The 14,092-nt window shown below is 44.7% G+C and overlaps 1 protein-coding gene across 1 annotated transcript; it reads right to left on the reverse strand.

The window, feature by feature from the left end:
* Positions 1–1,228: 1,228 nt before the first annotated feature.
* LOC143279335 (trypsin-like) lies at positions 1,229–13,098 on the reverse strand. Its single transcript, XM_076583355.1, has 7 exons — positions 13,021–13,098; positions 11,404–11,564; positions 8,381–8,555; positions 7,373–7,463; positions 5,847–6,018; positions 3,153–3,298; positions 1,229–2,391 (listed from the first exon to the last, which is right to left on the reverse strand). The coding sequence occupies exons 2-7, from the start codon at positions 11,441–11,443 to the stop codon at positions 2,245–2,247; spliced, it is 771 nt and encodes a 256-aa protein (XP_076439470.1). The 5' UTR covers positions 11,444–11,564; positions 13,021–13,098; the 3' UTR covers positions 1,229–2,244.
* Positions 13,099–14,092: the final 994 nt, after the last annotated feature.

Genomic DNA, 14,092 nt, shown 5'->3' on the forward strand with positions numbered 1-14,092 from the left:
ACCTTTTTTCACCCCCCTTTTTAATTTTTTTTTTTTTTTTTTTTTTTTTTTTTACTAACAGGGTTGTGTTAACTTCTGGAATAATATGCCCAGTAACATAACATTAGTAATTGCGCACTCTTATATAAAGTATAAAAAATATATATATATATGTATACAAAAAGTTCTATATTGATTAGGCGAAAACCTGATGAAGTGTAAAAGCCATGACACTTGAGGGATGGAGGCATGTATGGAGAGACAGATGAATGGAGGGATGGAGAGAAGTATGGAGGAAAGAGGGATGGAGAGATGGGTTGATGGAGGGAGAAGGGATGGAGAGATGGAGGGATCGATGGGAGGATGTGGGGATTTGGTTGGGGATTGATGAGGTATTGAGGGAGGGATGGATGAAGGGGTGGATGTGGGGACAGATAGGGGATCCGAATGGATGAACGAGGGAAGGATATTGGGATGAATGGATTGGAGGAGGGATAGGAAGATGGAGGATAAAATTGGGGGTGGATGGGGAAAGGGATGGGATGGAGATAGGTGTGGAAGGAGGAGGGAAGGACTGATGGACTGGAGGGATAGAGATAGATGGAGGATTGGAGAGATGAAGGGAGGAGGGATAAATAAGAAAATGGATATGGAAGAGATTGATGGGTGGGGGGAGGAATGTGGTCTGTGTGTGCATGTGTGCGCGTCTGTGTGTATGTGCGCCTCTGTGTTCATATGTGTGTGTGTGTGTGTGCGTGTCCTCAAGGGCAAGTGATCAAGAGACACCATGAACCCCAGTATGTAAGATGGCTTTTCCAACCACAATGGGAGAAGAAAATCACAATCCACCGACTTCCCAGAGCTGCCCAGGAAGAGTGATATAAAGATCAGGAAGAAAACAAGACGACCAAAAACACTGAAAACAAACATAACTAAAGGAATGCCTCACAAATAATTTGTTTTTTGCACCTTACCCCTGGGGAAACAACAGGATGCAAGGGAGATCACCAATGTGTTTACAGTAAAGCGGTCAGCCCCGCTGTCTCGCGACCCAACCTTTGTTCGAAATTGAGCTCTGACACAGTAAGTGTTGCGTGTTGCAGCCTCCTTATTTCATTATTTTTGTGTCTCACACGCGCACACACACACACACACACACACACACACACACACACACACACACACGCGCGCGCAACGAAATGAAATCGAGATACATTGTTATACTGAAATCAATTTATTCATATTCCCTAAGACGTTACATCATCAGTAATGCACATTTTACTTCAAGCAGCATGGTGGGACTAAAGGAAAACAAGAGCAGGTAAATAACTTTACTGTCATTGGTAAGCAACTTTTCTGTCATTGGTAAACTATCATTGGCAAACAACTTTTCCGTCATTGGTAAACAAATGTTCTGTCATTGGTACACAAGTTTTCTGTCAGTGGTTCACAAGTTTTGTCAGTGGTAACGCTTCTGTCATTGGTACGCAACTGTTCTGTCATTGGTAAACAACTTTCTTGATATTTGTAAACATTTTTTCTGTCAATGGCACACAACCTTTATTGGTAAACAACGTTTCTGTTATTGGAAAACGTCAGTTTCTGTCGTGGTGTGAAACGACTTTGCAAAAGGCACAGAAACGAGGTCTGGTGGAGGGGGGAGGGGGGAGGGGGAGGGGGAGGGAGGGGGAGGGGGGTGGAGGGGGGGGGAGGGGGAGGTGAAACGCGAGTCAGGACAGAGCCAAGGTGAACGCCTTTCATGCCAGACACTGGGATTTGGGGAACCCTCTCCGAATAGAAGAGGGTGGGGGAAGGGGCGCATGTGTGATGCCACACACGTATCTATTGTCGATGTCGCCTGAAGGATGACTCTCGTCAGAAGTCTCGAGCAAAGGCGGCTCTCTTTCAGCCTTTTCCAAGACTTCTGAGCACCTGGACCTTCAGCGCGTCAGCCATGAGGTCGTTAAAACTCCAGTCCAAAGACAGTGACCGGCCCTTTCTTCCACTCCCCACCCCCTTCTTCCATTGCCCTCCTTCCAACTGCACTTCCACCCCCAGCACCCATCCCAACTGCTGCTACATGAGCCACTGCTGCAGAGACTGAAATGACACCCATTTTAACTGCTGCTGCTTGCCGACAACGTCGATACCAGTGCTGCTGCCACCTCTACTACCACTGCTGCTGAAACCAGTATGACAACAACGACGACTACCAGCACTGGTGGTAGTGTTGGTGCCGTTGCTGCTGGCACCACTGACGGGTCCTCAGAAAGCGTTGTCGCGGATCCAGGTGTGGAAGTGAGACAGGCGGGTGTACACGGACGGAAAGGTGCGCGATCTGCAGCCTTTACGGCCCCATGTCGTCACTCCAACCACGACGTTGCCGCAGACAGCAGGGCCACCACTGTCGGCCTACAATAATCATCATCATCATCATGGTCGTCGTTCGTCGTCGTCCTCATCGTCGTCATCGTCGTCGTTGTCGTCATCATCATCATCATCATCACCACCACCACCACCACACCACAGGTGAACAGGGGACATAAATGTTCTGCGTCAGTTTCTGGATTTAAAGTTAAATCTGAGTAGAGAACAATGGTTATCAATCAATTAGAACAATGGTTGTCAATCAAATATTGTTCAAGATCATTTACAAATAAAGAAAATACAGGTGAAAGATTCCTTTTATAAAACCCTTGAATTTCCGAAAAAATTATAATTTTCTGCAAGAAAAAGAGCACAATGTTATCTGATTAGATACATATACTATTAAGTGGAATATTTTACCAGAAATGCCTTCTATTTATATGTGCCTCTTGATGGAATCAAATGCCTTTTTGTAATCAACAAAGGCACAGAATACTTTTTTTTGTTTGTTTTTCAGTAAAAATTTCTAAACCTATGTTTTAAGAACATTCGAGTGGTTCAGCGTTGAATGTGGACTTTTCAAAATACCCATTAATATAATATATCTTTATTACGAAGTGTACACGGGTCACAAGGAAAATTGGTGTGAATTATACATGTACCAAGGGTACAAACATGACTCGAAAATACACAAACACAAATACTGAAGGAGACTGTGAAACTTACACATACACATAAATGCAAGTACATGCGCATACCCAACACACGCACACACACCATCCATCCATTCACCAAAGAACACTTACAGTGCAGGCGCCCCCGAGAGTGCCGACGTTCTTGAAGCACACATGTCCTCCGTTGATCGGGTTGGCACCTAGCAGTTCTCTGCACCGTGCGTTGGTCAGCCGTGTGGAGTTCACCTTCTGCAGCACGTCAGGGAACGTCTCGTTCTCTGCACAATGGGTGGGTTGGTGAGTTGGTAGGTTGGTTGGTTGGCGTGTGGGTGTATTGTGTGGTCGGTTGGTTGGTTGATGGATTAGTTGGCGGATGAGCTGGCTGGGGGAGGGGGGTTGGTTTTGTTGGAAGGCTGTTTGGTAGTTTGGTTGGTCGAGTGCTGGTGGGTGGGTTGTGACTTCAGCAGATTGATCATCGCAAACTGCATAACGCTGAACTGTATTTGAGGACTGCGAAGTGGTGAATGTTATGATTGCTATGACTTAAGATTATTATGACATGATCATGTGATGATGCTACTACTACTGCTGCTACTGCTGCTAACTACTACTACTTTTGCTGCTGCTACTTTTGCCGCAGCTTCCACTACTGTTACTTCTGTCAGCACAATGGGGAGACTGAATGGTTGACGGACTGATTATTTATAGTTGGTACTTGATTTATGTATAGCGCCTGCCTTCAAACAGAGACCAAACACTAAACGCTTTACAAACTCATCTTCACAACCAGCTGCCTTCCTGGCGGGAGCCGACTGACAGCTGCCTTGAGGCGCTCCTCATTCGTTTCCTGTGTCATTCGGGCAGGATTCCATTCACCGTTCACACACATACATACACGTGTGTATCTGAATAGATTTTTCTTTTGCAGACAACCCTTTTGTTGCCGAGGTTCTTTAACGAACACCAAGTTCTTGATGCACGCAGTGCCTCGGTTTATCGTCTCATCCAAATGACTAGCAACCAGACCACCACTGCAGGTCTAATGGATGAGCGGAGATAGAGGGGTGGTGACGGGGAGGGGAGGGGGGTATACTGTGGAGCGTGGGATTTGATACCGTGCTGTCAAATTCTCATTTCCTATTTAGTTGGTTTACTTGGATTACTTGATTGGCATGAGACAACTGATTTTCAGCACGTGCTTGGCAGACTGATTGATTAGATGGAACGGTGGATGGTGAAATGAAATGGGTATAAGATAGGAGATGGAGGGAGGGAGGGATAGGGGGATGGAGGGTGGATGGAGGGATGTACGGATTTATGGAGGGATGGAGGCATGTATGGAGAGACAGATGAATGGAGGGATGGAGAGAAGTATGGAGGAAAGAGGGATGGAGAGATGGGTTGATGGAGGGAGAAGGGATGGAGAGATGGAGGGAGGGAGAGATGGAGGGATCGATGGGAGGATGTGGGGATTTGGTTGGGGATTGATGAGGTATTGAGGGATGGATGGATGAAGGGGTGGATGTGGGGACAGATAGATAGGGGATCCGAATGGATGAACGAGGGAAGGATATTGGGATGAATGGATTGGAGGAGGGATAGGAAGATGGAGGATAAAATCGGGGGTGGGGGTGGGGTGGATGGGGAAAGGGATGGGATGGAGATAGGTGTGGAAGGAGGAGGGAAGGACTGATGGACTGGAGGGATAGAGATAGATGGAGAGATGGAGAGATGAAGGGAGGAGGGATAAATAAGAAAATGGATATGGAAGAGATGGGAGATTGATGGGTGGAGGGAAGAATGGGGGGAGGAATGTGGGAATGGAATGGGGGATGGATGGATGGGGAATTGACGGGGCTGGGTGGGGGATAAATGGGGGGTGGAAGGAAGGAGAGGGAGACAGGATGGATGGAGGGGGATGAATGGGTGGATGATGGATAGGGGTGGGGATGGTTGGGGGATGGATATGGATGGTTGGGGGATAGATAGGGGTGGGGATGGTTGTGGGAATGGTATGGGTGGTTGTGGGATGGATAGGGGTGGTTGTGGGATGGATAGGGGTGGTTGTGGGATGGATAGGGGTGGTTGGGGGATGGACAGGGGTGGTTGGGGGATGGATAGGGGTGGTTGGGGGATGGATAGGGGTGGTTGGGGGATGGATAGTGGGGGGGGGGATGGATAGGGGTAGGGATAGATGAGGGGACGGTTGGACGGGTGGATGGATTGGCGGAAGGATGTATGGGAGGATGGAAGGGGTGATGGATGGGGGATATATTATGTGAGGATGGATGGATGGGATGAGGGATGGTTGGATGGAAGATGGAGAGATGGAAAGATGGATTGATGTGTGGATGTGTGGTAGATGGACGGACAGATGCAGTTGGTGAGTTCCGTGTTTCGTTGGATCACGGAAGTCTGGCCAGTAAACATGTGAAGTTTAACATGCAGTCAAACACGATTCCCCCCTCCCCTGTAATACATGCCCAGTCCATCCATCCATCAATCTATTATGTGTGTGTGAGAGAGCGACCAAGACAGATGGATGGACGGATGAGACGAACTCACACACACACCCCACCCCCACACGCACACACACACACACGCACACATACACACACACGCACGAACGCACACACACACGAACGCACGCACGCACGCACACACGCACGCGCGCGCGCAAACACACACGTGCACACGCACACACATGCACACGCACACACACACACACGCACGCACACACACGCACATACACACGCACATACACACGCGCACACACAGACACACGCACACACAGACACACACACACACGCGCGCGCACACACACACCTGTCAGACCCCACCCAGCCAGCAGACAGGAGGCAGGGAGGGTGGCAGTGCCGTCGTCAATGGGGCAGGACCGCACGTAACGTGAGGCCGCCAGGTTCATGGGGGTGGCTGTCCTCAGCAAGGCCAGGTCGTTGGGGGACCCTTCGTCCAAGTTCCTCGAGTAGTTGGGATGCTGCGCGCATATGAACGTGCATTGAGACATCGACGTGCATTCGTACATATCGAGGCATATGCCCCCCGCACACACACACGCAGATGCACGCGCACACGCACGGCCGACCAAGGGATCATGTTGAAACAAACCGCAAAAAAGTTAACTGCCATGAATAATTTCTAAGATGATCATTGCGTTTGCAACAACTGTCGCAATTTTTTTTAGAACGTTTTCATTGATGCACGAAAGAATGCTTGCCACACTGGTTTGATCAGGAATATTGGAGAACGAGTCTAGTTTTAAACATCAGTTTCTAATGTCTTTGTCATGGCAAACGTATGAATGACTTCATTTCGTTTACATTTTTCTTCCATACCCCACACTTCAGCTGCATATGTCAAGATGGGTTCAATTTGTGAATAAATACTTTCCAAATAAAGCTATAGCTCTTCTTTTTTTTCTTCTTTTTTTTCCATGACACCTTTTCTCCCCTTTCTACAGTTCTCCAACAAATCTAAGGTGAAGGAAAGAATTTTGTATGGCTTGGCAAGGTTACTGCAGTTTCTCTTGTCTCGTTTTATGGAGAAAGGCTTATGGTGCGCGTGCTTTAGGTGTGCTATTTGTAGCTGAGGTCACGTGAGTGACCCGATGGATTGATTGGAGCATTTGACATTCTTGTTAGAATTTAAGTCCAGGATGCTGGAACTGCCAAGCTTCAGTAAATCTGTTCTGGAAGTTGTGGAAAGACTACCAGTATTCCTCGAGTCTGATAACGGTAAATTCTCTGCAATCGTTTCTTCGGAATTTTACAAATTTCGGATTTTCCCCTAAAATACACTTTTGTGCACTACTGGTCATGCAAGACGAGAATTCAACAAGGTGAAAAGTAAAATTTAATGTAAGTATGCTTTTTCTTTCTTTTGCCAGTTAACTGGAGTTGAGTTTGAGGATGTTGCAGGATCCTTGGTGCCCGTTTTGGGACCAATTTTTAATTATTCGGCTTGTACAGGTATTTACTTAAGCCTCTTCCATTTCTAGGACAAGAAATAATCTGATGTACTGAAAGAAGACGAGGCCAAGAAACTAAATGATTTCATATGCTAAGATTTATTCTAAAAAAAAGGGGGGCAAAAAGACTTTTCAAGGTTAACACCCTCATTGTATAGATACACACTTTGATATTTTAGAGAGAGCAGAAATCAAAGCTTGAGACTAAGAATAGGTTTGGAAGTGTAAGTATATGGCCCATTACAAATGCTAATTCATATCAACAGTAAACACAAACACAATCAATGATGATGGTGACGACGAGAGACATACAGACGGATAGGTAGACAACAGTGGCAGGTGTACACACATAACCAGAACCCACTATAAGAATCGTGCTGATGTCCACAGTGAATTCATAACCATCAGGTTCGTAGAGTTTGTACTCTCCGCAAACTGCTTGTATCCACGGATTCCTGACCACACACACACACACACACACACACACACACACACACACACACACACACACACACACACACACAGAGTTATGTCCCAAATTGTTGATCTTAAGGACAAATCATCATAATTACATGCGATCTTTTCAAGAGCCCTCAAAGTTTATACAAATGAAATAAGTTTTAAACAGTAACAACGACGACTATGATGACTATCATGATTATGCTGCTACTGCTGCTGCTGATACTACTGCTACTCAGTACAACTACTACTACGCCCACTATTACTACTACTACTACTGCTGATGATGATGATCAAAGTTTGTAGCAAAGTGAAATAAGTTGTTTTTAAGAAACAACAACAACGATGTTGACTGTCATGATTATGATACTACTACTACTAATGATGATGACGGATGATGATAATAATGGTGATAATGATGGTGATGATGATGGTGGCGATTAGGACGATTATTTACACTGACAAAACTTGCTGGCATTATTTTTTGAACAGTTCTAATTCAAGCTCTGGCCACGGGGGTGTGGCGGGGGAGGGGGGATTTAAGCTAGACAAAACATACAAGTAACATGCAATGGAAATCAGTGCGCTGCAGCCCTATTCATTCGATCACAAGCAACTATCTGTACAGCAAACATACATGGAGAAATATACACGACAGTTGAGATATTACGCAGAAAAGTGTGGCCATCAAAAGCAGCTTCAAGTTTTAAACATTTCTGGAAAATAAATTCAATATAACACGGGAACAAATTGCAAGTTTTGTAAGTTTAGATTTACGTTGTGTATTCGTGATGCTTGTAAAATTTTAGAGCATTGGGACGGTGTTAGAAATATCTATTTACTGTTACCGACCTGCACTTTTTTTTAACGACTGGGAACGAACAACTGATGAATACATAATGAAACTCATCACCAATCTCTGTTATCGAAACAGTGGGCGGCAGAGATGAGAGTGTTGCTGTTGTAGATGAAGGCGCCACACAGTTGAATGCCAAGGCCCTTCAGGGAACAGATGCAGGGGAGATCACCGTAGGTGGCGTCCTCTCCGTACACTATCCGTTTCTCCTCACTGTGTTCTGCTGGGAACGCTGCATCGTGGTGAACGCAGAAGATGACAAAAAAAATTTCACTGTTTCAGTCATCGTGCAGGTCGTTATTGCTGTTTGTGTCGTTATCATCATCATCATCACCACAATCATCACTATCACTGAACAAGTAGTGGCACTATTTGTACGTAGAAGCAATAGGGGCATGCTACCAGCGATAGCTTTCGTACCATATTTTACACACGTTCGTGTACATAATCTAATGTGCTCGTGTGTGTATGTATCCCTTCGCGTATTCAAGTGTGTAACAACTTGTTCACATAGGAAAAATACGAGGGGCAGAGAATTGTATATTTAGTTCGAAGCGGTGTGGTATCACAGAATTGCCCTGGATGATGATCTGGTGAGCTTTGATCCCATTGAGTAATAAAACTTGTTGTCACATCGCTTCTGCTCCTTGTGAGGACATGCCAGGTTGGTAACAAAGAAAAAAAATCGAATGATTGCAAATAGCGTCTGATTTTACTGAAATCCCGCCGAAGACCGGGGAAAGTATAAAATTATCATTACAGAGAAAACCAACATTGTACATGCTGAAGCTGAAAGGTGTAGAACTTTGATTCACTGTCAATATTTACCTGATGTGAGTAACCCAGATTTCTTTATATTTTGTGTTCTGGTATAAATGGTTGAGACCACGAGTTTTATAATGAATATTGCACTGACCGTGATGAATAAAAGGACAGTCATCGCTACAGCTCTGACGTGAGTAAAAACAGAATGTCCATCACATTTGACAACTTTAATCTCTCTCTCTCTCTCTCTCTCTCTCTCTCTCTCTCTCTCTCTCTCTTCTCTCTCTCACACACACACACACACACACACACACACACACACACACACACACACAGTTAAGCCACTGTAATCACAGTAAAATTCGTGCACATACGAGGGTCATTCAATAAATAAGGTGAATTTTTCGGTATAAGGACTTCTAATACAGATAGAAGCTTACTTCTTTTTTTCAACGTAGTCTCCCAGCACTGTCACACACTTTTCCCATCTGTGCACAAGCTTCCGTATTCCCTCAGCGTAAAAATCTTTGGACTGATGTCTCAGCCAGTCGCTCACAACACTTTTGACTTCATCGTCACTTTCAAACTTCGTGCCTTTCGTGAACACTTTCAAGGGACCAAACAGGTGAAAGTCTGAAGGGGCAAGGTCTGGGCTGTAAGGGGGATGAGGGAGCAGTTCCCAGCCCAGCTCGTTGGTCTGCACCATTCGGGCTGCTGTGTGAGGCCTTGCGTTGTCATGATGCAAGATGACTCCTTCTGACTGATGACCCCTGCGTTTGTTCTTCATGTCTTTCTTGACCTGCCTCAGCAGTTCACAGTAGTTGGCACTGTTCACAGTGCTTCCTTTCTCAAGGAATGAAATGGTGATTGGGCCTTGCATATCCCAAAAAACGGTGAGCATCACCTTCCTCGTGGACCGCTGGGACTTGAACTTCTTCTTCACTGGAGAGCCTACGTGCTTCCACTCCATGGACTGCCGTTTGGACTCAGGCTCATAGTGCCAAACCCATGTCTCGTCACATGTGGCCACCTTCTTCAGAAACTCATCACCATCCTTCTCATAGCGGCAGAGACACTGCTGGGACAACTCGACCCTCCTCTGTGCTCTGGAGTAAGCATCTTTGGCACCCACCGGCAGCTGACCTTCGAGTAGCCAAGGTCATCATGGACAATTTTGTGTGCTGTCCCAACAGATAAGCTCAAAGTCCTTGCAGTGTCATCCACTGTCACCCTTCTGTCAGACTGAATGAGGTCATTGACTGATTCGATCACCTCAGGAGACCTCACTTCTGTAGGCCTTCCAGGCCTGTCTTCATCCTCAACACTGCTCCGTCCTTCTTTAAACAATTTAGCCCACTTGTAGACATTTTTTCGGCTGAAACATGTGGCACCATACACAGTTGACATTCTCCTATGAATTTCAACTGGTTTGCACCCTTCAGCAACCAAAAACTTGATAACTGACCGCTGTTCAATCCTGGAGCATGCTTCTTGGTCGGCCATCTTTGTTAATCGCCAAAACTCTCAAAGTTTTTTTTTAATCTGCAAAACAAATTAAATCCATGTGAAAAAGAAGTAAAACAAACAAACAAACAAAAAGTAAGCTTCTATCTGTATTAGAAGTCCTTATACCGAAAAATTCACCTTATTTATTGAATGACCCTCGTAAAAGAATTGTATACATTCACTTAAAAAACATTGTGATTACTACAAAGTAATAAATCAATATGATATAGTAAATAGTATTAAATGTATAGTATATCCCCAACCCGACCAAACATGCAATAACATCAAGAACAAAACTACCAAAGCTTATGGGGTGGGTTATATCTATTCAGTTCACCCGTCTCGAAACACAGTATTGGACAAATTTTTGTGCGGAAATGCTTTTCATTTGATGCTGAATGTGTCTTTAAGAACGACAGAATATCGACATTAAAAGTACCTTTATCAGACAGTGCGCTTCATGTTACTTACATATACGCACCAACAATCGCTCAGAAAACGTGTTGGTTTTTTTTGTTGTTTTGGGTTTTGGGTTGGTTTGTTTTGTTGGGGTTTTTTTTTTTTTTTTTTCAATTAACGCGTCACACAGCGGCACATTTTTTTTCTGTTGTTCGTCAAGTTTTATTATTCTTTTGTCCCCTTCCCCCCAAATTCGTTCCAGGGCAGGACGAATGAAACAATTGTATGCTTACTCTGCTGCCCTTAGTAAACAGATTTCATGCATTCATTCATTCATTTACACATTCTGTGTATTTCTCCGTCTATCGTTGTCCATCTCGAATAACCAATACCAAACAAATAAAACTTACCCAGATGTGGCAGAAACAAGAGAAGCCAGTAACAACGCATGGTGCGAGGACGGAGACAGATAATCTGGCAGACGACACGACTGGACACTGCACAGTCCACCCCTTTCCTTGCCCAGGTATGTGTGTGTGTGCTCACGGTTTATTGCAGTTCTGAGCCAGACCTGAACGATACAGCAGAAAGACCTTAACCCCTTCAGTGCCGGGCCTTATTTTAGCTTATGCTTCGTGTTTGCCAGAAGGTTTGGGGTTGCGAAGGGTAATCATTAACAAAAAAAAAAGTTCTAGCACGCAAACTGCTTCAAGAAAGTACACATAAGCTTTTCTTTTTCGAATGGAAATCAAATAGACTATCAATTTCCTATAGTTTGGAGCATACCTGACTCACTGGTTAGCAATGAGTGAACTACAGATGTGAGAAAGACGCATTTCACTTTCTGAATATATGTTATAGAATGTTAGTAACAACAGCTGAAATGAACCTGGAAAATATTATGAAAACTAAACACTAAATATGTTGCCATACATTTAACAGTCAAATTATTATCCATAATTATTGAATTCTGCATATTTTCAATCCATTCACTCACAGTTCATCGGCAACGGCAGTAGGAATGAATTCAGTAAACTGTTTTTGTTTAGTTATTTCACTGCGAGAAATAGAAACACACACACACACACACACCCCTTCAGAGGTGAACAGTGACCCAGTAGGCGTACTGCAGGGGAGGGGAGGAGTACCATTTAAGATTCGCCTGCAGGTGATAGCTGATCCCCTGCTTTGAACTGCCAACGTTGTTTTGAAATGCTTCCACGATTCTCCAGTGATTCATGTATTGCACAGCTTTGTTCCACCCCCTTCATCAAACACATCCCTCCCTCCTTGCCCTGAATTACGGAATGCGTCATCTTGAGGTCAAATCTAGGTCAGCCACAGAGCTAATCTTGGCCTCCTGTCCGCTCTGTTTCCTCTTATTGCCACATCTAGCTCTACACCCTCCACCCTCTCTGCAAATCAATCGCTTTCATTCGCGTCAAGTGAACCATCTGACACACTGACAAAAAGGAATCTTACTACCAAGTTCGGAAGAAAAAAAAATCATTAAACATTAACTTTTTCAAAGACCAAACAGCAACACGACCTTCAAATGCACATACAAATTCATTTTTTCAAAATTACTCCAAAGGTAAAGTCGTATTTTAACGTCCTAGATTATTGCACCTATTTAAACGAAAAGTTTTCGCGTGTTTTGTAATGGAGGCATAGAGAAATGACACACTGCGACCATTTCAAATGAATACAGGCACAATACAACGCGAAATGACCCATAACATGAACCCGAACTGACACGTCTCTAGCCACCATTTCATTTTACATTTTCATGGTTTGCTGGGCCAAAAACGGAAAGAGCAAGATGGCGGCATGTTAGTTTAGTGACTGAATCCACATGAAAATCGGGTAAAATAACATTCAAAATTGTCGAAAACCACTGAAAACGGATTACAACATCTACCAATGGTTGCCGGCAAAATAATTATGTCCCTGAATCTAGGACGCTAAAATGGGACTTTACCTAAAAATGAACATCAGAAAAATTCAAAAGCATTTTTTTCCCCCACCTCTCACCCGGGCACTGGGAGCTGTACGGCCGCACTCGCACAATGAAAAACCAGTTGTGTCGGACAACACACATCAACCTGAACCCTCACCTGAAAACCCGTATGAAAAAAAACTGGAGAGAAAAAAAAAAGTTCACGCAAGTGCCCCATGCGCCTCGTGCAACCACGCATACAACAAAGTTGTCTCTTTTGAACAAACTGTAGTACCATAAAAAAAGAAAATATATATAAATAAAATAATTTTAAAAAAAGCCTCTGACTTTCATCACAGTGTGTGTGTGTGTGTGTGTGTGTGTGTGTGCATCTGATTCTTTCTCTGCCTTTCACTCTTCACTTACAACTCATCTTTTTAAAACCTATCTATAAGCACTCTCAGTTTCCTTCCTCTCCGACACCATCCCTGTCAGCTCACAATGGATGCATGACGAATGAGAGAGGGAAAGTGGGAGGTGGGAGGAGGTGTGTTGAAAAAGAGTGCTCATGAATGTTTCGTGTAATTTGTAACCTTTTCGTTCATGTAAAACGCCCTGAGCTCTTAGAGAGAAAGGGTGCTATATAATTGTACATCAACTTGCTATTATTATCATTATTATTGTTATTATTATTATTGGAGTGACTACATCACAAATGTCGAGGTCCTGGAGCAGGCAAAGACTATCAGCATCGAGGCAGTGCTGCTAAAGACCCAGCTACGTTGGGCAGGGCACGTGTCCAGGATGGAAGACCACCGCCTGCCCAAGATCGCGCTGTATGGCGAACTGTCCACTGGCCACCGTGACAGAGGAGCACCCAAGAAGAGATACAAAGACTCCTTGAAGAAAGCTCTCGGTGCCTGTCACATTGACCATCACCAGTGGTCCGCAGTAGCCGCTGATCGAGAGACCTGGCGACGCACCATCCACCAAGCTGTCTCCTCCTTCGAAAACAACCGCAGGGCCAGCCTTGAGGACAAACGCAGAAGGAGGAAGAACCACGACGCTGCAGCCGCGAACCCAGACCAGACTTTCCCTTGCAACCGCTGCGGCCGACTCTGCTTTTCCCGCATTGGCCTTGTCAGCCATGAGCGTGCCTG

Source organism: Babylonia areolata, chromosome 2, assembly GCF_041734735.1.
Source record: "Babylonia areolata isolate BAREFJ2019XMU chromosome 2, ASM4173473v1, whole genome shotgun sequence".
Taxonomy (NCBI): domain Eukaryota; kingdom Metazoa; phylum Mollusca; class Gastropoda; order Neogastropoda; family Buccinidae; genus Babylonia; species Babylonia areolata.